Here is a 25,517-nt window from a genome sequence, read left to right as displayed (position 1 = left end):
TGTTTGCAGTGATATAGGGGTAGATTATAATTTACTGATAGAGAAAATCACAATGTTTATTTTAATGACTGTATTATCCCCATCATTGTGTTGACATGTCATACCCTCCTGTATGTCCTTTGTTGGTATAGTACTGGGGAGGGACTCCAGGAGCCACATTGGGAAGGTCATTGACTCCGGAGAAAACAGCTTGCATTTATATGGTCTAATCCAGTGTAATTAGTCAAATTACAGCACTTCAAGCTGCTCTTCAGGGGCTCCTGGCTTTGGCAAGATGGCCTGGAATCCCTCTGGACAGCACAGACCCCCCTACAGCTGAGCTTAGCAGCCCGAGCCCACTGACTCTACACGGCTGTATCTATTCCCTGTCATCTCTCCTCCATCTTCCCTCCCTCCCTCCATCTCTCCTGCACCCCCCCCCATCTCCCCATCCTCATAAAGGCTCAGTTCAGAAGAGGGAGGCACTCTCGGCTCCAGAACCGCATTTTCACCTTCCCTGAGTGGTCTCCCATAGCCTCAGGCTGTGAGCTTAGCCTTCCCGCCTGCCTGCTTTCCTGCCCGCCTTCCTTCCCGCCTGCCTGCTTCCCTGCCTAAGTGGATCACAATGATGTGGGGATACTAAGCATGAGACTCAGAAAGTCAGAGTGATTATATCAGCGCTGTGCTCTAGTCCTTCATGAGGATTCGAGCGAGAGTAAGATGTAGCCCCGGCTGGGGCTGTTGACTAGCGCTGTTGAGCACCGCATATACGCACATAGACGTTTCCACATGCCGTAGGATTAGCATTGGTAAAAAGATTTAAACTCCATAATTACAAGGGGATAAAGTACAAATTATCTAGCGCACTCAACAACCAGATTATAATCCCTCGCTGCATGCCCCACGTAGCCCCAAGGGGGTTAGTTTATGACAAAGGCCCCTCATTAGCATAAATGTACAAGCTCTCGTGTTCCGAGGACCTGATAAGAACCTGTTCTACCTTTGCTCTAGCCCTGAAAGGCTTGTTGTGTTTTTGGCAGTGACAGATAAGGCAGGGTAATTCCACTTTATGCCTGAAAGAAAAAAATGATGCTCTAGATTCTGTCTGTATCCCGAAGGTGTCACCCAAGATAATCCTCAAAGAGCATCCGGCCAAAAGGGGGCTGTGTGTTTTCCAGACGATACACTGCAAATGACAGGAGGAATTATTCGTGGGGAGACAAATCTGTAACATGTTATTAAGCAATTCCGAGTGAATAACAGGGCTAAAAGGATAATGGATGAGGGTGTCGTTATTACCTTGGTGTACAGGGAAGCTCCAAGGCGAAAGTGGAGAGACAAGATTAATTGAGGACGAGTGAGGCGCTCATTGCTCATCAAGCCCTCTCCTCGAACCACTTGCTCTTTCTCTTCCTCTCTCCTCCTGTCGCCCCTTCCTCCCCCCTCCCCCCCTCTGCATCTTCCTCTGAGCTCCCTCCCCTCTCACATACAAAAAACCTGAAAAGGGGGATTTAAAGCGATCAGCTTGGCTCTCAGTGGCACCCGGAGGAGACTGCTAGCCAGTCCAGGATGGGTTCAGTCATCTTAAGGCTGACAAGTCCCTGAAGAAGTCCCATTAGAGAAGGGCTGCTGAAAGAGCCCGACACCAATTGACTACCATCACTCCTCTCAAGCTCCTTAGTGTTGGTCTTCTAAAGCTGCTGAATTTATCTGGATGATGTGTGTGTGTGTGTGTGTGTGTGTGTGTGTGTGTGTGTGTGTGTGTGCGTGTGTGTGTGTGTGTGCGAATGTGTTATCAAAGAGATTTAAATTAACTTTGAGCAAGTTTACTTTCTCTGTGTAAGATAACAGACTGCAACAGCCTGTAATTTATATCATATATACAGTATATTTTATATATACAGTACAGTATATTATCCAGTAATTACTCCAGGACTCTAACCAGCACATGTGGTGCTTGTATGTGGTGTGTTGATGTGCAATAAACTGTAGAAGAGGCTTTAGGTTTAACAGAATTCGTGACTCCTGACGTCTAAGATCACAGAGAGCTTCAAGCAGGGAGATGAGCCCCCCTCTCTCAGACACCCGGGCCCCGGTAATGTGCGTGAAAAGCCGCCTGAGACATAAACTTTATTGACAAACTTGGCTGGACATTTGGGGCAGTGATCTGTCAGTGTGGAGTAATGCATATTCATCCCCCTCATCCTGGTCCTTCCAGAGCACCAGAGTTGCGTCGTCTTGCCACACTTCCAACTATCAGCCAAATGTAGAGTGACACTGATTATGCAAATCTGTATCTTCTTTTCTCCAATACCTGTATTAGAGGCCTGTATTAGAGGCCTGCCACTTTATTAACGTTGAGATACAGTATGGAGGAAGCCTGTGGAACGCTTCCCTCCTATAATCTGAGGGACATTTTTATGTTTTTTATATTTTCACTCCTCAACAGTTCAGATGAAATACAGACTTTAATTTTGGGGAATACTTTGGTAAAAGAGATCACAATCTCTCTGGGAAAATAAAGGTTAAATAAAAAAGCTGAAACGTAAAAGTTTTTACCTCCATGACGGCGCAGGGTGAGCAGTAGTCTTGCGTAGCCAGATCTCCACACCATTCTGGGATGGGGGGGGGGGGGGGGTGTATTTCTTTAAAACAATCAAATTCAAATAAGCTTATTGTCATGACAGATGAAAACCTATTTTGCCAAAGTAGTAAAGAAAATGCTTAACATTGACAAATAATAAGATCCTGGGTACACAGGCTACCCAAACACAGCCAACCATTCACCTCCATTCATTTTTTGGACCAAGGTTACGCAAAAACTATTTTGGAGTGGATCCGAATCACAGGGTGGTTCCACGAGCCCTTTCTTGGTTTGTCCATTCTAACCCTTTATTTCCCCGCAGGATTATGCAAAAACTACCTGACTGATTTTCATGAAAGTGTGTATCATCGGCCAACTTAGAACCCATTACATTTTGGAGAAGATCCGAATCACGGGCCGGATCCACAAATTAAAACAAAACTTAGAAGGAAGCCAGCTCCCTGTGTGGTGGTGCTAGAGACATGGGGTTTGGACTGGGGTGTGTTGGGGGAGAGCTCGGACTGCACCACACCACCCCCCACCGGATACGACCCAAGGGTGGCGCAACAATGCCGCCCAAACACGGCCACACATTCACCTCCATTCATTTTTTGAACTTCGTCTCAGGAGCGAAAAATCCACCCCATTCACGGAAGGAGTGAAACGGCCGTATCTGGACGTGGGAAGGTCACATAGACAGAGTTTAGACCGGCATAAAGCTCTCAACCTATATGCACCAATACATGTCCTGCTCGCACGTGCGCACGTACACAGAGCCACAACATGCATCCATGGGCGGAGGTCTGTGCTCTCCTGGCACTGTTTCCAGTTTGACATGCATCAGTCACAGTATTAAGATTTCAGTCTCCTCTCATTTATCGCTCCTGAACGATCCTTCTCTCCGACCCCTCCTCACCCCCCCACTCACACACACACACACACACACACACACACCCTGCTACTGAAATCATTTGCACTACCCTGCTAATCCCACACACATACATCTTGTATTTAGTCTTTTATATCCAGTACTTATACATCTTTGTATTATTTAATTGTGAGTGTCACCTACAATGGGAAGGCGCCCGTAGTGGACACTTTCCATAACTAATAACCACACCCACGTGGAATTCCATCATCGTCCATGCAGTCTTTTCCCGCATATCTGTTTTCCTGTCTGTGCCCCAGTCTAGTAATGTCTCTTGACTGTATTAGCAGCCGTCTGTTAGCAGGCTCTCCCTCACACCCCCGCACCTCTTCACAGATTCCATCCAAGCTGGTGAGGTCACGCTTTGGACGCAGCGCTGCCGATCCCTCAAGTTGCCGTGCAGGAAATCCATCTCTGCCCCTCCCCGGGAAGCAGTCAGATCAGTGAGAGCAGTTTGCCTCAGATGCACTCCCGGCTCTCTGGCTCTGCGCTGGTCTCCCTGGCTCTGCGCTGATCTCTCTGGCTCTGCGCTGGTCTCTCTGGCTCTGCGCTGGTCTCTCTGGCTCTGCCCTGGTCTCTCTGGCTCTGCACTGGTCTCTCCCGGGTCCATGGAGCGGTGGGGCTTTTCGCTAGAAGCCTATTAGACGAATCTGAGGGAAGTTAGAGGTGCTATGATGGCACGCCGTCAGTGTGTTCCACAGTCCCATAAATATACCAGTCATGCTGGCTTGGGCCCTCACTGAATCATATTATTCTCCCATTTCCCCTAGAATTGACATGGAAATAAATTGCTCTGTTTACATACAGTACAGGGAGAGAAATCGCATCAGGTTTTTTTTTGTAAAAAAAAAAAAAAAAAGGAAACCTGTTTTTTAGATTTATTAGCGTCTGTCACAGCGCCTGGGCCAATACGGGGTTAAGACTTAGCAGGGCTCAGAAATGATTAGAATCTCTTTTCCATGCGCGCACAACGGTTTCCATTCTGCTTTTAAGTGTGATGTGTTCCATTTGAGCATTTCCACATTATTGCATGTGAGGCTCAGCCTAAACAGCGCCGTCACCTGTGCCTCCGCTCATCGCGCCTGTCACAATGTTTTCTCTCCGTGATGTTCTACAGGCACAACCTTCCCTCCGTCAGGCTGCGGGAGGAGGAGGAGAATAAAGCAAACAGAAGACAGAAACGTTAAATTGCATTATAGCTATTATGTGGCGGAGGTATAGCTCCTCCTCCCAGCTTGCGGGCCGGCGCATGCGCCCCCCGGGTCCTAATGAGGCGGTGTGGAGGGGCCCGTGTGGAAACAAAAGACTGGGTTTGTCCCCCCCTCCCCCCGCCCCCTCCTCCACCCTCCCCGGCCCTAAGCGTGACAGACTGAGCGCAGAGCCGAGCAGAGCGCGGCCCTCTTCCCGGTGGCGTGATTAGATTGGGGCCGAAGTCTCCAGCTGGCGGGCCTGTCTGTGACTGGAGGCGGCCGTCCCCTGCGCTCGTCACCGGCTGACACGTCTGACAGGCAGGGGACAGCTTCGGCAGACAGGTTCATTAAATGGCATTTTTTACAGCTGGGCCTCTAAAAATGAGGGCTGGGCTTTGTCAAAGCCCTAAAGTGCACAGGGGGGCTCAGCTTGTTGGTTTAAACCAAAGCTTAGTTGTTATGACAAATGTTTTGATCTGAGCTGTTTGAAATCTGGACTTTTTTTTTCTCTCTTTACCCCACGTCTTTTGTTGAATACCGGCCCTCTGGCCTGTGCTGTGTCAGCACTGCATCACATATTTGAACCTCAGCTAGGAACAGGAAACAGCCATGGGTGACAGACATTGATGTTCACGCACTCACTGAAATTGCTGTCACCAAATCTCCTTCATTTACATTATACATGACGATTATACATCTATTATTGTAAACTCAAATTCATTATCTTTATGATAGCAGACACAAACTTCTGTTAGATCTCCAAATGATTCATGGCAATTCTTGTAGAGTGATCTGGTGTGTATATCTATTATATATTTACATCCACCTACTCCTGCCTTTCTGTGTGTAGCCATATGAATTAAACTGAAATTAGATATTGCATTCGGGTTCCTGTACACAAAAGCAGCTCGCCTTTATCCGTGCGAGACTTGCGCTGCTGAGATCTCACTCGCCGACACCTGAGCCAATAAACAGCTCTGCCTCCCAACACCAAGGTCCCGCCTCTCACCTCGGCCTCTAATGTCTCCATCAGCCCCTCTCTCCTCACCTCCTCTCCCCTTCCCTCCATCAGCCCCTCACTCCTAACCTCCTCTCCCCTTCCCTCCATCAGCCCCTCACTCCTCACCTCCTCTCCCCTTCCCTCCATCATCCCCTCTCTCCTCACCTCCTCTCCCCTTCCCTCCATCAGTCCCTCTCTCCTCACCTCCTCTCCCTTTCCCTCCATCAGCCCCTCTCCCCTCACCTCCTCTCCCCTTCCCTCCATCAGCCCCTCTCCCCTCACCTCCTCTCCCCTTCCCTCCATCAGCCCCTCCGGTCAGGGCAGTGCTGGGGGGTCCTCCGGGCCCGGCTGTCTCCCAGACAACTGTTTGAGTAGGGGGGGTTTGCTGGGGTGTCAGGTGGGGGAGTCGCTGGGGGGGGGGGCGGAGTGGGGGGTTATGCCGCAGCGCCGCGCTTCCAGCACATCCACCTAATCCAGTTTTAATTGAGCTCAGGAGACTTTGATGTGGCGCCGAGGTCGGGGGCGGAGCTATTCCGGGGAGAAATTAAGGCGGCCCGGATCGCCGCCGAACTCCTCCGGCCTGTCACCGTTTTAAATGAGCATTAGCATCAAGCCTAACCTCCCCAGCCGAACATCTCAACCTCACACACACACATACACACACGCCCATCCTGTTCTTGGGCTACATGCTCTAACTGCGCCGGGCCACACTGACAGAGCAGGAATGCATGTGACTGTGACATGAGAACGTGACGAGGACTCCAGCCCGGCTCAGACCAACGTGGGAGAGGAGGAGCGGATGGAGGGAGGGAGGGAGGTAGAGAAGGCGAGAGAAAGAGAGAGACGGAGGGGTGGAGGGAAGGTGTGTGAGGGGGGATCATTCTCACCTGACAAGCAGGCCCTCTTGATCCCCCCTCTCTGGACCGGCGGTCCCAGGGGGTCTGCACACCTCTAATGATCCCTCCCGCCCTCTCCTCTCCTCCCTCTCTCCCTCTCTCTGCCTGGTGTTTTTAATGATTATTTATGTGTTTCTGACCAAGGGGACTGTTATCGTTCAAATTATTTCACCATGACTGGTGTTACAGACCAGAAACAGACACACATGATAAAGGTGTGAATAACACAGAGGGGTAGGTGTACAGAGGTCTATAGCACATAGGAACATTGCTGTTAAGTATAATCTATGGAGACAATAAAGCCTACTGCTGTCTGCTCAGTTCACATGAAGTTCAAAGGTCATTTGAAATGAATTAATTGTCTTGTTCTTGTAGTGTGCAGTGGTGGAAATGGAGGGGGGGAAGTAAAATTCCTGGAACTGATTTAAAAAAAAAAATCTGATGTCCCCCTCACATTTCAAAATCTAGCTTCTGTACGGTTAATGTTTCACTGAACCCACAAAGGAGCGCTGGCTCTCGTCTTCATCCATTAACTCTTTTGTTAATTCATCGGTTCCTGTGTCCACCCCTCTCCCTGGCTAGGTCCTGCCGTACTCCGAGGGTCTTCACGGGAAATGGATGTTCAGCGAAATCCGAGCGGTCTTCTCCAGACGCCACATCCTGCAGAACACAGCGTTGGAGGTCTTCATGGCGAACCGAAGTAAGACAGCGTGTCCATCAGACCATCTTTTGTAATCTCTGTGTAATGTTGCGTCTGTGTGGTGTGTGTTGCTGACAGCGAAGTCTTCTCCCTCCCCAGCGTCGGTCATGTTCAACTTCACGGACCACGCCACAGTGAGGAAGGTGGTCTACAGTCTTCCTCGCGTCGGGGTGGGAACCAGCTATGGCCTGCCGCAAGCCAGGTGTGACAGCTGCGCACCGTTACCTTTTCAGCAAGACTTCACCATCGCTTGGATTTACAGTAGTCATCGTTTCCTTAGTTTGGCTGTTTGGCTCAGTGTCTGTGTATAATGTATTGTGCTATTGTACTGTGCAAGTGACCATGCTTCTTTGTTGAGTTTTATCTTGTGAGTATCCTGTCCTACTCATCTAAAGTAAAGAGTTAGGGTTAAGGTTAGGGTTAGGGTCGCGCTGCTCTCATCAGTGGAGTATGTGGGCAGTGAACCTGACTGAACTGACCTCATTTTCTGCCTGAAGACCGGCCACTGCCCACTCACACAACAGGCCTTCTACTGCTAAGTAGCAACCGGACTGGCACTGTTTTGATGGAAAGCCCAAAGCAGACACACCGGGCAGTATGTTCCGGTCAGAGCAACGAGCAAAACCTCTAAAGAAACGTAATACCTAGAATTGAAGGACAAACACATGAAAAATATTCAAGTGATAGTAATTTCTTGTTTTACATGTTTGCGCAGTTTACAGTTATTACGGTATCTCCTATTTTGGGAAATCATGCAAAGATGTTTTATCTCAGAGTTTAGGTGCTACATTTAATAATAATAATCCCTCTATTGTATTTTTTTATGAGTTAGTAAATGGTAAAGGGACTGCACTTGTATAGCGCTTTTATCCAAAGCCCTTTAGAATGGCCTCTCATTCACTCATTCACACACATTCACACACCAATGTTGGCAGCTGCCATGCAAGGTGGTAGCCTGCTCATTGGGAGCAATGTGGGGTTCAGTATCTTGCTCAAGGACGCTTCGACATGTTGTCTGGAGGAGCCAGGATTCAAACCGCCGACCCTACGATCATTGGATGACCCGCTCTACCACTGAGCACAGCCGCCCCACAAAATGAATTTGCTCATTGCTCTGCCTCAGCACAATAGGGTAGGATTAGGATTAGGGCATTTTTTTGTAGGCTATTAACTCACTACTAGTTGTCTGTTACATGACATTGTCACTGAATCTTTCTGATAAAGTCCAATCCTTGATCCTCAACATGGGTTCTGAGCCCGCTTCAGGGCCAAGGTTCTGGCACTTTAGTGTGAATGCTACCACATGCTGATTAGATCTTCACTCGCCTTGCGTGCCTTTTAGTTGACTAACCGATATATAATAAAGTGTCATGTCCAGGGTGGTGAATGAGGGTACCGTGTTGGTATTTCAGACGGATCTCCTTGGCCACTCCTCGACAGCTCTTCAAGTCCTCCAACATGACCCAGCGTTGGCAGAGGCGAGAGATCTCCAACTTTGAGTACCTGATGTTCCTCAACACCATCGCAGGTGAGCTTTCCACCCGCAGGTCCTACAGTACCTCCTGCTTCCGCCATCATCATCATCATCACCACCACCATTACCACTCTTCTTCCTCTTCCAAAGAGAGAGAGAGGGACAGAGAGTGAGAGACAGAGATGTCCTGTTATGATAAATATATGTTGTTCTTCTTTGTATGGGTCGGTTGTTGCGTCCTCTCCCCCCAGAGTCGGGGCCGAGGGGCTAACCTTTTACCACCCCGAGCCTGGGTGAGGGCACACCTCCAGGCGCCACGTCACCGTTCCGTCATCCACAACCGTCAGGCCACGCATTCCGTTGGGTGTCCGATATATCGGACAGTCAAAAATATATGTTGATGGCACAAAAAAAAGAGACTCCTTAAGCAAATGTGAAATACAATAAAGTACTTCCGTCTTTTTAGTGCCGATAAATATATGTTGATGGTACTAAAAAGACGTAGAAGAAGAAATGCTTTATTGTATTTCACATTTGCTTAAGGAGCCTCATACTCTTCTCAATGTGGAGTTCACTCTTAAGTGTGAGTGCCAGTAGGTACTATACTGAACACCTCACTGTTCATGCAAGTGAAAACTACATTATTTGAAGCAGGGGGCCGGGAGTGTGGATTTCTCTGGATAATTAGGGTGTGTTGTGTTGTGTGTACGCGTGTGTGCTCGCGTATCTGTGTGTATGCGCGCGCGTCGGCGGAGCTGAGGGGTTCTGTTGTCGACTCTGATCTGAACTGCGACTAACAGGACGGCGAGAGCCGAGCGCCTCAGCTCTCTGAGAGGTGTCATCCCTCGCACGCCGCGCGCTCATGCATATTTATATCCAGCCTCGGCGCTCGCATGAGTTCGATACATTATTGTCAGCTAATTAGATGTAAGGCAGACAGCAAAACATGCCGGAAATTCATTAAAACTCCCCGGTAATGACCCGGCCTGTCAGGGGGTGTCAGCGTGGCGTGGGGCGGCAGACAGGAGCGCGGGGTTTGGGAGGGGGGTGGGGAGTAGAGGTGTTAACGCGGAGCCAGTGCTCCTCTAATTAAACACTATTCCACCGTTATTAACATCCTGACACCCAAGCCTGCACAGGCCTCAACACTGGCAGCTCTGTCCGCTCCGCCACCCCCATCTCTCTCTCTCTCTCTCTCTCCTTCCCCACTCCCCCCCCCTCTCGACGTGGCATTAATCTGTTTAATTATGCTCTCCAAGCATAGCCAGGACCTCTGCTATCTGCGGATACCTTTTCTCATCGGCTTTACTGTCAGAGGACGTCTCCGGATACAGATACTTAACCTTTTCCAAAGAGTCTCACTCCAAGACCAAGAGGACAACCGGTGTTAAACGCTGTAGAATAGAGGAAATAATCGAGACGTTTTGACACACAATTTTGGATGATAATCAAATCTGATGAGAAAGCTAGCAGTCTGGGAATTAGCCCGATGATTTCGAATTGCACGACCCACGATTTCAGTTCTAACCAAGCGTCTAGCTTTGATTGAGTAAAGTTCTTCCTGAATTATGTTAATCATAATATACAAGTATATATCTGTAGTACAATAAACCTTGTAATAAACACTCAGCGTCCATCTTAGGTATTGTGGGAACTGTATAAGTACTATACAAATTGTCCTGGTCTTTACGGTATAGCATAATCCTTTGAAACCTACCGCGTCACCGGCAAATAAAAAATAAAAAACATATTTTTAAATCTTAAAAAAAAAATCTAATAAATCCACGAAAATCCAACATTCCAACATTTCCTGAAAGCTGAGAAACTGCACTTTCTAGTCATATAGGGAAAATTCAATTAATATTCGGAATGTTGGCACTGAACTTTCAGGACTAAAAGGGATAAAGGAAGAAAGGATAACGCCCAGGGATGGATGAACCTGTAGCAGGAGAAGCTTAGTAGGTCGGAGAGGCTTCAAGAAACGGCGTCCAAGCACAGACTACTGTACTGTACTGTGTTTGAGTGATGGCTCTGTAAAGATGAAATACATCACGTTTCCCGTCGTTGACCCTCTTGTGGTCATGGCTCGTCTTTCACAGTGGCTGAGGGTGAGTGACACTTATGTGCTGCTGTAAGTGGAGTGTGTGTCACTGTTTAAACACACCGGCAGCTTGGAGCGACGCATGGAAACTTAGCCACCTACCAACCTAAACAAAACTCACAACAGGCCAAATTCCCCACACAGCACTTTAAACAATGTCACCTTAAAGGGGCACTTCACCGATTAGCATTAAGTCTTGTATCATTCCCAAATGTGCAGTATATTACAATTAATGTGGTTTTCCTTCCCTCAGTGTTTCCCGAGGCTACTTTTCTCACTTTCAAAAAATCATCAGGACATTAAGAATCAGTGTTTCTATGAGGGTTTGAATACTTGACGAGTCAGATCAATTTTAGTTGTGTTAATAGAATAATGTAAATGGTTTGTTTAGGGGTTGGTATGTTTTGGGGTTGCTTGCTGATGGTATGTTTGTGTGTTTTAAAGGGTTGCTAGTGTGTATTTCTTGTCTATAGTGGTAGCTGCGGTAGTCATGGCTGTGTCATCCTCTTCAAAGGGAAATTAGAGAGGACTTGTGGCGGCATGGTATGTTGAAGAGATGCTCTTGATTTTATTGCCGTTTTTTCTCATGGTTGGATTTCCGGTGACAGATTGAAACCTATATTCCCACTCATGGTGGAGAGGAGGAACGAAAACCGGATTCACATCTGGCATCTCTCAGTTGAGCTGCTTGTGGGCACGGTCATAGATACTGACAAGAGGTCTCCATGGTAACCGCCACAGGCTGTCCAATCAAGAGCGCGCCCAGCGGTGACTCGTCAGGCCGTACGCGGTGTCATGGCCTCTGGAAGGATATACATCTCTCTAATTACATCCACACCACAACTCGCAGACTCGTATGTTCTCCATAAACTTAGAAACCACCTCCTCAGAGCCTTTTTAAACCCCAGACCTCAGCGATAGACTCATCAACCTGGTGGAGACAGGGAGAGAGAACTTCACACAGAGCGGAGTGAAAGTGAGAACTCTATTAGTGGATGTGTCGCCCTCTCCGATGCCCTCCGAGTCTGACTGAGGGCTCAGAGATCCAGTGCTTGTTGGAATGTTGCATGCTGGGTCCCTGACGTAACCTAAGCCGCGTGCGGCGTCCCCAGGGCCCCTTCCTGCGTCCTCTCACAAAGCTCCCTGTCTCGTCTTTCCGTCTAGGGAGGACGTACAACGACCTGAACCAGTACCCGGTGTTTCCCTGGGTCCTCACCAACTATGAGTCGGAGGAGCTGGACCTGACCCTGCCAGGAAACTTCAGAGATCTCTCCAAGGTACCGGTCCCCGCTGCCTGTCAGGCGCCCTGCGTCACCGGGACAGAGAGAGGACGGGGGGGGTGGCTCTGTTAACGGGGTTATTTCCTTATTAAGATGAAACGCACTGTAAAGTAATCATAGCCAATGGGAAATCTTGACATCATACCGTACCGTATGGGCGGGCTGAACTCGGAGGAGGTATGCGTCGGACAGTGTTGATAGTACAACGTGTGGCATCTGAAGTGCTGAAATACCTTCCCTACGTGGGTCCCTGCTTCGCTCCGAGCAGTACTGTCACGGCTCGTAAACCTTGTTTGCTCTTTCTAACAGCAGCACCGAGGCTCGCTTCTACCTGTAGTTGACTTACAGTAAGAAATGCTATGCACAGTAATTACATGGTAATGTAATTACATACTGTAGTAATGTAATGACATGGTAATTCCTGTGTAGTTATTTGCAAAAGTGGAATTAGGGCATTGGGTAGGTTGTTTTGACGATGTTGATGCTGCTTGGACACCCTGCAGTTGCCATTTTGCCACATCCACTTACCACAGGTAGCCCTCTAACCCAAACCCTCAGACCTTTTTCCACTTGTGTAATACTACATGTATACTGCTACAGTACCTCCCCTGCAAACCTCAACACCATGTAGTTGCATAGCAGTCCCTATGTGACTATGTTGTTACAATAGGTGTTGATAAGTAGTTATATCGTAATTAAGGTACAAGTATTACAGGAATGTCTTGTACGTTTGATATCTTACAAATATACAACAATCATTTGTTTTGAAGGGTCATGGTTGTGTAGTACCGCATTCCATTATCCTCTGAACAATACTGCAACAAGAGCTCACATCAAATACACGGCACACAATAATGACTGGTTATTGATGTCCATTTTATATTGGTGTGAAATGGCCCATAAACCCTTTTGGCGACTGTTACTCAAATAGAATGTTGCTTACTTTGCATGAGACACTTCAGTATTGTGTCCTGGCTGTCTTGGTTTGAAGCAGAAACCGCCTGCAGCTCACCCTGGCCGACTCTGGCCTTTTTAACTCTCTCTTTCTCTCTCTCTCACGCTCTCTCTCTCTCTCTCCCTCTCACGCTCTCTCTCTCTCTCTCCCTCTCACGCTCTCTCCTCTCTCTGTCTCTCTCTCTCTCTCTCTCTTCACTCATACTCTCATTCTTTCTCTTTCTCTATCAGTGTGCCGCTCTCAGACCCACTGACCTGAAAAAAATCACATTCCTATCTGAGCTTCCCTCCTCTCTCTCTCTCTCTCTCTTTCTCTCTCTCTCTCTCTCTCTCTCCGCTGCTCCCTCGCTCCCTCCCTCCCTCAGAAGGCCGACCCTCTGACTCAGGTCTGCGCTCAGAGAGCTCTCTTTCCAGAAATGTTGCTTTTATGATCAACTTTCACTTAAATTCCAAGACGACTGTGCGCTCTTTGTCGTAATCACAGTGGGTGGGAAGCGGAATGAAAAACAGTGAAACAAGCAGAGAAAACTGCCACACGTACCGTCTACTGATAATGTCATGGATTTTTTTTGTTATTTTTATAAATAAATCTTTTTTTACTTGAGATATGACAGTGTGTACAGTTAAATAAGCCAGAGTTTTGACTGTGGTAACATCTCTCCTGTGTGTCCACTGCTGTTGTTTCTGCTCCTGTCCTCCTGTGGTGGCGGTTTGTAGAGATGCACACACTGCAGACCGAGGGGGCTTTGTGTGTGTGTGTGTGTGTGTGTGTGTGTGTGTGTGTTTGTGTGTTTGTGTGTGTGTGTTTGTGTGTGTGTTTGTGCGTATGTTTGTGCGTGCGTGTGTGTGTGTGTGTGTTTGCGCGTGCAGCCCTTTGGCCCTAGGGAGACAGTTATGTATTGTAATGTATTCCTGTGACATCCTCCCATGCTGTTTACAGGGCTGGGCTGCCTTCATTAGCATGAGTTCACAGGCCCTTCTCTCCTGACAGTTGTCCTTGGAACCCCGGGGCTCCTACCTCCAAAAGTTCACCGCTAGTAGAACAGGGAGGGGACTACGCTCGTCCCGCGTCCTCTCTCTCTTCCTCTCTCTCCTCCTCTCCCCGCTAGGACCACTTTTCTGTTCAATTATGGATTAGAGCTAGCCACCGTCATCTCTTGAGACTCGTCTGTCTGTGTGCGTGCTCAGTATTTTTGAAGTGCTGCGTGCACGTGTTCTCCAACTGACATTCAGACGTTATGACAGAGAACAGGACATTGAGTTTGTGTCTATCGTTTGCGCTGGGTCATCCAAATATGCGAGCGTCACACCAGAGGGCCGTGTGCGACTGCCAAACAGGAAGTGGATGCCAGTCAGAACAGAATGAAAGTCCTGCTGCTCCCTGTTGATGGGCAGCATTGTTCGATGATATGCCACATAATTCCTTCCCACACCTACACACCTGCAATTAACCCAGCAGTGGCGCGTTCAGTCAGCTGTGATGAATGCAACTGAACATGCTGTGTCCTGCCTCAGGGCGAAAGTAGCGCATATTTCCATGGCAGATACATTCATGTGGTGGAGTGTTTCATTAGAATCTAATGATTATTTCCTTTTGACTGACAGGTGGCTGATGGGAAAGGGATGCTCATCACCCTCATAGCTTTTAATTGATGAAGTGGAAATGCGCATAATCTTATCAGAACGCATACTGAGTGTGCCTGGTTTAGCAATCTTGCAAGAGCACAGTTGTTGTTCTGCGGTATGTCTTTTGTCTGTCTTTGACATGACACTTTTAGATGTGTCTCTGTCAAAACCTCTCTCAGGGAGCAAAAGCTACAGTGAGACATGCTAGCATAATTAGCCAAGCCAAACGTTTTATTACATTACAGACTTATTCTACAATAGATTGAGTTCCTTTTTTGCTTCAAACATCTACACACAATAGCCAATAATGACAAAGTGAAAACAGGTTTTTAGAAAATATGCAGTTTTATTTTACTGACAAATAAAAAGTTATTTAGGGGTTACTGTACATACAGTATCTGTACATACCCATAGCCTAATACTTGGTTGATGCAGCTTTGGCAGCGATTACAGCTTCAAGGTGTCTTGAGAAAGAAGCTACGAGCTTGGCACACTTGGTTCTGGAGATTTTTACCCATTACTCTTGGTACTGTATATCCTATCTCCATCAGGTTGGATGGGGAGCGTCGGTACACAGCCATTTTCAGATCCTTCCACAGATGTTCAATTGGATTCAGGTCTGGGCTCTGGCTGGGCCGCTCAAGGACATTCACAGACTTTCTCCGAAGCTACTCCTTTGTTCTCTTGGCTGCGTGCTTTGGGTCATGTCATGTTGGAAGGTAAACATTCGCCCCATTCTGAGGTCCAGAGCGCTCTGGAGCAGGTTTTCATCAAGGATCTCGGTGAATTTAGCTGCATTCATCTTTCCCTCTATCAGGACTAGTCGCCCCGTTCCCGCTGCTGAAAAACATCCCCACATCATGATGCTGCCACCGCCATGCTTCACTGTAGGGAACACTTGATATTCAAAAAAGTTACATTTTGGTTTCATTAGACCAGAGAATCTTGATTCTCACGGTTTGAGAGTCCTCTAGGTGCCTTTTGACAAACTCCAAGCGGGCTGTCATGTGCCTTTTACTGAGGAGAGGCTTCCGTCTGGCCACTCTAAAAGCCTGAGGGACACATCACCTACGCCTCCCTCTAGATTTTTGTACAAAGCTGCAAATGTAAAAACTCAGCTCACAACCAAAGATTCAAATTGCAAAAGCAAAGATGGCAGAAGCACTGAGAGCAAAGTGACAGGTAACGCGACCAAAGTTGGGGGGAAACTGCAGGCAAAGGGGAAAGTGTTTGATCGAGAAATGCAATGTTATTCTCGCATTTATATAATTCAGTTTGGCTCTGGCCTCAACGCTATCTTGTGCTCTCGGGACTTTTGCGGCTCATGCTTTGCTTTCAATATCATTATTTTTGTTAACAATACTTAGAACACAAACATACAAAAAGTAGCACAATGCGTAGTAAACAAACATAGAGAAGTAACACCATACCTGCTGCCTCCCTGTTATAGACACCCCAGCAGTGCACTTCCAAGGCTGGGCAGCTTCCCAAGATGCACCATGCCTGCAGCTGAGGTAGAAACAGTGTGGCAGCTAATGACCTACTCCTTGCTTTCCCTCAGTAAGGGAGGCTTTTTTTGTACACCGTCCACCAACTCACCCAGCACATCGTCTTTGTTTGCACTTGGAGCAGCTTGATTACATGCGACTGGAGGTGGACACAGCTTTGCCTCTGATGAGGCCGGCGAAAACAAGTGTGACTGCTTCTGACAGAGCGACGCAGCACTGCACCGACAAGTCATTTCCTTTGAAATATACTATAAAAGGAAATATACAGTTTATGCTCGGGAAGTAGCCGATATATTATTAGTTAAACATGCAGGCACTCCCAGCACGCCCCCTCTATATTCTCTGGAGTAAAGCAGAGGATCTGATCCTAATTAGACTGGACGAGTGGCTTAACCAATGCAGCATTTGATACCCGTATAATACGCATAATACGTATAAACTAGTTTTGATCATTGCTGGTTTTGCTGTGCTGGTGTGTTGCGCTGGGTCAGGTGTTATCCATGGATATGAACTCACAGGGAACTAAATATGGAGCTGTCTGAATCAGTGGCGATTCTAGACCTTTTTGACTGGGGTGGCACAAGGGGGGGACAGAGATATGCCAGGGTGGCAGTTACGTTTTTTTTTTTTTTTCTGCATGCTTTTAAGAAGCAAAACACACGTTCCCAAAGCACAAGTTATACCTACAAGCTATATTGTTAAGAATTAAACTTTTTTGTAAACTGCATATTTCCACCCACTACAGGAATCACAATAATTAAAATGGTTTCAATAAACTTGACTGGATAAGCGCCTACCATAATGTTTTACTCACCCTGGTTCCCCAGCCTCCTCAGCACACACATCACAGGAATGCTCCACATTTGTCATGTTTTGTGATTTAAATGTTTCTGGCTGCTGTCTTATATTTGAAAGCTCTGATTTATTTTATTTTACTTTTACTGTAAATAGCATGACACACATCACTTTATAACACTCACTCACACACTCACTATCATTCTCAATGAGTTCAATTCAAGTCCCACTCCCATGACAGGAAAGCAGATCACCTTAAATTTAGCCTAGCAATCAGAAAAACTGTCGTTTTTTGTAACTTGTTTTTCATGAAGGCTAATGTGCATTTCAGCTAGCTAGCTATCATAGCTAGCTAGCTGACTTTAGATTTACAAACAAGTGGAGAGACGATGATGACACTAGCTAGCTTTCATTAAATCGTGTTACAAAGATAACTATGTTAAAATAACTATGTTAAAACGTTTTAACTACTGACACACTAAAAAATACATCTTTCTGAGGGGGGGAGTTAAAGAATATGTGAGAAGACCAAGTACAAATACTCTAGTAAAGTTAGCTAACTGCTTGCTGCAGAGTGCAGAATGCTGTGTCCGCGAGCGTCTGGGGTGGACTAAACCATTTTGTTAAGGGGTGTATAGGAGGCTCAACTATTTGGTGGATTAAAGATCAGTCATTTTCATTTAGTTATGACACTGACTCATTCATTAGAATTGACAAAAATACAGACAAAATCACAGGGGTGGCTCCTGGGGTGGCCGGTCAGATTCCAAGGGTGGCAAGTGCCACCCTTGGCCACCCCCTAGAATCGCCCCTGGTCTGAATCAGTTATTTTTATTGTCTTGTTGTTATGTTTAGTATTGGACCAGTGCAGTGAATAGGAAAATGGTAGTTACTTTCTATTTGGCAGAGTGAATGTGGGCTTAATTGGAGCTATTGGTCAGCCCATTTCAAACCTGACAACCTGTCTTTGGTGTGTTTCATATTTATACTGTAGCTACAATATAGAGTCTGAGTTACACCGGCTCTGACTACTAGCCCTCTAGTTTTGCTTATTCTTGAATTCTTTGTGGAACATTTGATTAAAACCACTTAATTTTTCACTAGAAAGCTCTCACACATTCCATGTCGTCTTGAGAAGCCCAGTGCTGATGAAAACATGACTTAAGTGTTATAATATAGCTCTTCTAGTTCCATAGTGTTAGAATGGGCAAGAGCCACATTTAATAATAACTTCAAAACCCGCCAGCTCAATATTTCCCCAGTGATGTGACTCTCGTATTCTCATAATTGCCATCATAGCTGGACGTCTCATACAGCCTGTGTCCAGACCAGGATTTTTTTTTAATAACAGCATATGAGACTTCCTGTAGCCCGTAGCCCAATTGGGGCCGGCCTGGGACGTCACATGCCAGGCCATTATCACCCTGTAAATCTCCACAGATCTCAATAAACTTCTCTTTCATTCTGTCCAACCGTGCTAACGTTGATGTGGACGGCAATTCAATTTTGAAAGAGAGAAAATAAATGGAAACTAAAATGGCCATTTTGGTTTGGAGTAAGAGGCTTGAATAGTAGTCAAACATGTGTTCCACGCCACATCTAAAGGAGGACATACAGTAAGTTATGTGGTCATCATAGTAAAGATGACCTGAAATAAACATGTATCCCGCTAGATTTATATTAATGAAATAACAATGTAATTAATAATTATATTAGATCAATGTGATTTCCTTTTCAGCCCATGGTTTTTCAGCTGTGCCTAGTCTGAATCGAGGGCTTTGTTGTGAAAGATTTCCCATGACTCCTGTGGTAAACCCAGCACAGCCTCCACTGAGCAGCAGACCTATAGACTCATTCATTACATCATCACACTGCCCCCCCCCCCCCACACACACACACACTGGCTCAATGGTCCAGGCCAGGGTATATTAATATTGACTGCCAATATACCTTCAAGGCTTGGCTATTGGACCGGGTGATTGAAAATGCAGAGAGAGCAATTTATCCACCATTAAGCAGATGTCTAATAGGGTAATTATGTTGCCTTACGAATACACAAAATGAATGAAACCTCCAAAGGGCAATGACAAAATCATTGTCACTGTTTTCGTATATTGAATGAATACTAATGAGAAAGAAATGTATTTGAACCAGAGACCAAACACTTTAAATGACAATGATGATTTATTGGAATGTGCAACGTGAGAATATGATTAGAACGGGCAACATTTTGGCCTGAGCCCTGTCCGCCAGAGTAATGATCATCTAGACCTCTGAAGGATCTTCATCTGCTGGAAGCCCCCCCCCCATCAGAATCAGAAAAAATAAAAGAATGAAGAACGTGGTTGAAGTCTTAACCTGCATAACCAGAACTTTTCACATCCATCGGTCTCAAGTCTCAATGTACTATTTAGTTAGGACTATTTAGTAGTACCATTTAAGCTATCCGGCAAAATATGTAGCCAGTTTTCAGCGAGGACACACGTTCTTTACCTTTCCTATTTGTTCTGCTTCCCTTTCTTCCACTTTCCATTGGTGGCTCCAGTTTTACATAAACGTTACGTGACGAAGCCGCAGCTAGAGAGACTTGCTTAGTGATGCAGAGGGGACACCCCGAGGGGATACCCCGAGATACCGCACCTCAGTCAATGTGCACTTTTCGGCGGTCTGCTAACTAAAAGGAGAGGAGTCCGTTATCCAGCAACTTGTCTGCCGATGTTTTTAACCTCCATAACAGCTACAGCATGTAAACATCCCAGCTCTGGTTGGTTGATTAGTTGACTTGTTGATGTGATTGACCATCTGTTTACGTTACCGCGTGTCTGAGCTCTATCTATGGTGCTGATGGCTTTCTCTTTGACCTCTACTGTCCCAATACAATAGCCAAAGCAACTCATTCAACTGTAAAATCCAACACGAAAAAAAAAAAAGTGTGTGTGTGTGTGTGTGTGTGTGCATGCTTCATCATAACTAGTAACTGGACTAGGGCACGTCATAACTAAACTACACCACTGGTCAGAACAGTGGTGATTATGGAGAAATACTGTTTGATCCAATGAACAATGAATATTTTAGTAACACTTCAGAACGTTGTTTGAATATTAGCTCATATTTCTGTCTGGCTCATGTAAATGTGAGGCAAGCCTATTGAGTAAAAACATGTGCTCAGTAAACCTGTTGCCCCCCACGCATAATGCGTGTTGCTTTGTGGTATTGAAGGAGGGGAAACGTGGTGTTTTCTTCATGAATATGAATCAAAAATCAGGATGAATTCAAAAAGTCATAAAACATGACATCCCGAGCGTTACAGAATATGCAGTATAGAAACTGTAACTGTAACTATTGAAACCAATATCAGTACCATAAACTACCATGAACTACCATAAACTCCCTTTTTTGTCTACATGTATATACTACCCAATTGCTAGTTTTGAATTAATGGTAAAGAGATCTCATCTTTTTGGCATTGCTACTCTTATGGCATTTCAGGGAACTGGAAATGTGAAAGTCAGATCTTCTTCTTCTTCTTCTTCTTCTTCTGCTTCTGCTTCATTTTCTTCTTCTGCTTCATTTTCTTCTTCTTCTTCTTCTTCTTCTTCTTCTTCTTCTTCTTCTTCTTCTGCTTCATTTTCTTCTTCTTCATCTTCTTCTTCTTCATCTCCTTCTTCTTCATTTTCTTCTTCTTCTTCTTCTCCTTCTTCTTCTTCTTCTTCTTCTTCTTCTTCTTCTTCTTCATAACACTGTTGCAGATCAGTTCCCTCTGGTCTGGGTGGATAGTTGTATTGTGTGTTCCTCCCCTGAGTCCAGAGGAGAGGCAGTGACCGGCCAGTGTGATCTGTACTCTGTTTCCCGGCCAGTGGCTCAGGAGAGTAGAGGAGCTGGTCTGCTAGAGACGGGGGCAGCGCCAGTAGTGCAGTGTTTGTGGACGTGGCTGTGTTGGGCGTAAATTGGGTCAGACAGGGTTAATCCACACGGCTTACGCATAGCATTTATCAGGAGACGCCTGTATCTCCTCACTCCTTCCCTCCACGCCTCCTTCCTGCCTCCCCTCCTCACCCACAGACGTACAGCAGGGAGGCACGGCGACAGGAACTTTTTAGGGCTCGGGAGAATAACGGGGTCTGACAGACAAATCCCAGACTAAAGCCCCCCTGTCTCCCCTGGTCTCTCCGCTGGTCTCATCAAGGCCTCTCCTTTCTCAGCCTAATGGAGGACTGCTAGGTCTCCACACTACATGGAGCATTCATAATGGTTAATGGTAAATAGACTGCACTTATAGCACGTTTATCCAAAGCGCTTTACAATGAAGGCTTCACCCATACACACACCAATGGCGGCAGCTGCCTTGCAAGGCACTAACCTGCTCATTGGGAACATGAGCTATACGGCCGCCCAATGTAGAACGCTCACTAATGCACAAGACCTCTTCTCTATCAGCTACTGTTTTTGAGCAATTTCTGTGTGTCCAGTATGACTTGATCGGTTTTCCATCTAGTTCAATTGAAGAATCAGGAGTGAAGTTGTTACTTTGTTCCATTTTTTATTTGTTTGGTTGTTTCACAGTGGCCAATTAAAATGGAACCGTATTTGTAAACAAAACCACATGGTTATTCTTGTCATCATTTTATCCTTTTATCCTGCATATGTAAATATTATAGCCAAACAGCAAATGTACACTCAAATCCCTCGACGATCTTGCCTCCCTCCGTTTCTCCCCCAGCCAATCGGAGCGCTGAACCCCAAGCGGGCTGTGTTCTACGCCGAGCGCTACGAGACGTGGGAGGAGGACCAGACGCCCCCCAGCCACTACACCTCCCACTACTCCACCGCCTCCTCCACCCTGCAGTGGCTCGTCAGGATAGTGAGTACAACCACGCCCTCGACGTCATCACACTCTCAAACGTACCGCTACCAGCATCCCTCAACGCCGAGCTACACGACCTAACGCTATAACGTGAGAAGCTGGTTTCACGCTAGCGTGTGTACCGGTGAGAAACCGAGCGAGAGCCTTTTCACTTCTCAAGTCTGCGTTAGGTTGAGTGACACTTGTCAAACATGATGAGAGCTCCTCTGAGCTCCGTCAGCTGACGAATATTAACGCCCGCCTCCTAGCGGGCTACCGCTCGACGTCTCTATCTGATTGGCCCAGGGTTCCAGCTGAGAGGCTCTCGGGGAGCATTTCACAGGCCAGTAAACTGGCATATGAGAACTAAATAAAGAGTGCTGGGTAATGATTTACAAGGGCCGGCCTGACAGGTTTACGTGCCACAGACAGCCCATAGCACGCAGAGAGACATGTCCATCAGAGCTACTGAGCACTGTCCTCATTTACTCCGGAGAGGAGGTGCTGACGCTCCCTCCGACTCTCCTGGAACGCGAGCCCCGGCTAACCTGCACAGCCCCCCGGGGGCCCCGGCTAACCTGCACAGCCCCCCGGGGGCCCCGGGCGTATCTGATATCTAAGGCAGCTCGTTAATTTGAGAGAACTTGATGGGGAGTTTGCGGCGGCCCCTCCCCCTCGTTAGCAGAAGAGGCTGATGAACAGAGAGCTCCCCTGACAGCCGTTAGACCGGCCCGCGCCGGCTACCCCCCCAGAATCCCTCTCTTCCTCCGCTGAGTGATCCGTCCGCCGTCGTCCGCGGCGCCACGCCGCCATCTCAGTCCGAGAACGCCAGATATCTGCCAGTCCCCCGCTCAGCGCCAGCGCAAGGCCACTAATTAATTTCTCCTCAGGCGTCGGTACAGTAGATGAGTGAGAGTCCTCCACAAACACACCGTAGTCTGGTGTAGGAACAACAGACAAAGAAATGTTCGCCCGAATATCAGTGGCCCGGCTCCATATAGCTACAGTAGCTATATTATTAGGCTTTCCTGTGTTACCTGGACAAAAGTATAGCCTCTCATATTCTCATAATTTTACACACAGGATTTAGTCAACATGATGACAACATCATAAACTGATGTGAGTCTGTGTCTTCTGTCCCAGGAGCCCTTCACCACATTCTTCCTCAACGCCAACGACGATAAGTTTGACCACCCTGACCGCGCCTTCTCCGGCGTCACCCGCTCCTGGAGGAACTGCCAGAGGGACACTTCCGACATCAAGGTGAGAGGGAGAAGAGCAGGAAATATTAATATAATAGTTTCTGTTCTGTTCATGTCCACATGTCCTGTGGTCCATCCTTAACTAAATGCGAGGGCATCTGAGGAAGAACTGTTGAGCTCTGAACCCTGTCGCCTGTATTACTGTCCATTTACTGTACTGTACCTTCTTCAACCCAAAAGGGATGTTGCTCTGAGGAACATCATGAAATATAAATGGCACATTCAAACAGGAAAGAACAAATACATATACTACCGTACATAAGCACTTAGAAATACATATTTGATTTTGCTTGTATGGGAAGAAAAAAAGCATTTTAGAGAGAAAGAGAGAACGTCAGAGAGAGAGAGAGAGAGAGAGAGAGCGGTGTTGAAGGTGAACAAAGGCTTTGTCTGGGCTGAAGACAAAGCTTCGCCTCCGCGCCTCTCAGTCAGAGAGAACACCGGACCACCGGTCTCCCCCTCCGTCTCACTCAGCGCTCAGCGCAGCAGGAATATGGGGCTGACCTCAAAGTGTCATATATTTCTAGCACACCCCCGCATCGGGCTAGCGTTGCCCTCGGCAATTAATGAAGCATTAATGACAAAAGCTATTTAAAATGCAGTACGTTATGTACAGACAGGGCTTTTACTTGCTAGGGCCCAGGGAGAGCAGCTAACAGCCCATCTGAAGCAGAGTCAGAGGAAGCAGCGAGCCAGGGAACAGGCTAACAGTCCCACGCAACCCTGTTAACAAATACGCCCTGCTTTAGAGCATGTGTATGTCTGCATACATTCGTTTTTTGCACGTATCAGGCGGCTGCTGATCTATCACGTATTAGGAGCAGGGAAGTGTTGTTTAAGATGAGGTTGACTGGAGCAGCAGCTGTGTTTCATTATGTATTGGTAGCAGGGACGTGTTGGGGTAAATCTTCATATGGTTTTACCTGCTGTATAAATAAGACAGCGTTCTGTGCAGGTAGCTGGCAGTTTGGAGATTGGATATTGATTATCCTTTCCTTTAATTTGAAATAGATTTACTGTGGGGGGTAACTTCACTCTTGCGTGCACACACACACACACACACACACACACACACACACACACACACACACACAGTGCATTTAGATTGAGTGTACAGGGGTTAGGTCAGTGTTTAAGGTAAGTGGGCCTTCTGGGGACCTAGGAAATGCCTTTTGAATAGAGAAATAGGAAAACATGAACACATTTGTTGGTGTTTTTATTTCATGTTTTTCTAATCGTTTTGGTAGGAGATATGAGTATAATTGCTAATGGTGTAAAGGCATGTGGGTTGCCATGGGTCCTAGGTTTGAAATCATCCGGGCTGAACTATTTTTGCAACTGTGTTCTACTATTGCTTTTCTCCTATTGACTAACCCTAACTCTAACCCTAAACTAACCACTCCAGTTGAATACCTGACCCAAACCATATCTGACTTACACAAATTTTTTAAAATGCTCTCTCAGCACACATTTTCAAGCATGTTGTAGTTATTAACGGTTTGCTTTTGAAGAGAGAAACGCATTAACATACAGTACTGTAGGAAGTCCATTTCTAAAATGTCATTTTGTGAAGTCCTAACGCTTTGGAGTGGGGATATGTTCCGTTTGACCACGGTCCCCCGTTTATTGACCACGGTCTCCCTCCCCAGTGAGGAGAAGGCTGGGGGAGGCGGAGCTTCTAACCGGCTGACCTCCTAAAGGAGCCGGTCAGCCGGAACCGACCGGGCACCAACAAGCCCTCCACCAGCCCGCCTTCACCTCCACAACTCCCCCCAATCAGCCCGCCTTCACCCACACAACTCCCCCAATCAGGACGCCTTCACCTCCACAACTCCCCCCAATCAGGACGCCTTCACCCACACAACTCCCCCCAATCAGGACGCCTTCACCCACACAACTCCCCCAATCAGCCCGCCTTCACCTCCACAACTCCCCCCAATCAGGACGCCTTCACCTCCACAACTCCCCCAATCAGGACGCCTTCACCTCCACAACTCCCCCCAATCAGGACGCCTTCACCCCCACAACTCCCCCAATCAGCCCGCCTTCACCTCCACAACTCCCCCCAATCAGGACGCCTTCACCTCCACAACTCCCCCCAATCAGGACGCCTTCACCCCCACAACTCCCCCAATCAGGACGCCTTCACCCACATAACTCCCCCCAATCAGGACGCCTTCACCTCCACAACTCCCCCAATCAGGACGTGGTATAGCCTCCACTCATTACTCTGAGCATTAGTGTGTGTGTGTGTGTGTGTGTGTGTGTGTGTGTGTGTGTGTGTGTGTGTGTGTGTGTGTGTGGTGCACGGGAAAGCAGAGGGAGAGAGAGGCAGCCTTGTCTCAGAGTAGACAACAATCCCAATAACCCCCCAAAAAACTGCCACCATCCTGTCGG

At 47.1% G+C, this 25,517-nt stretch overlaps 1 protein-coding gene across 2 annotated transcripts in view; it reads left to right on the top strand.

The window, feature by feature from the left end:
- The window catches only part of nbeab (neurobeachin b), a gene marked incomplete at both ends in the record, with an annotated part of 276,067 nt that overhangs the window by 229,824 nt on the left and 20,726 nt on the right, over positions 1-25,517 (top strand). For both annotated transcript variants that reach the window (XM_084443780.1, XM_084443779.1), the window contains 6 exons: positions 7,160-7,277; positions 7,377-7,479; positions 8,690-8,805; positions 12,017-12,129; positions 21,736-21,876; positions 23,002-23,121. In XM_084443780.1, coding sequence (XP_084299906.1) covers positions 7,160-7,277; positions 7,377-7,479; positions 8,690-8,805; positions 12,017-12,129; positions 21,736-21,876; positions 23,002-23,121 — 711 coding nt within the window. The remainder of the gene's footprint in view (positions 1-7,159; positions 7,278-7,376; positions 7,480-8,689; positions 8,806-12,016; positions 12,130-21,735; positions 21,877-23,001; positions 23,122-25,517) is intronic.

The sequence above is a fragment of the Borostomias antarcticus genome, assembly GCF_949987555.1.
Source record: "Borostomias antarcticus genome assembly, chromosome: 1".
Lineage (NCBI taxonomy): Eukaryota > Metazoa > Chordata > Actinopteri > Stomiiformes > Stomiidae > Borostomias > Borostomias antarcticus.
This window is presented reverse-complemented; position numbering and strand designations above follow the sequence as displayed.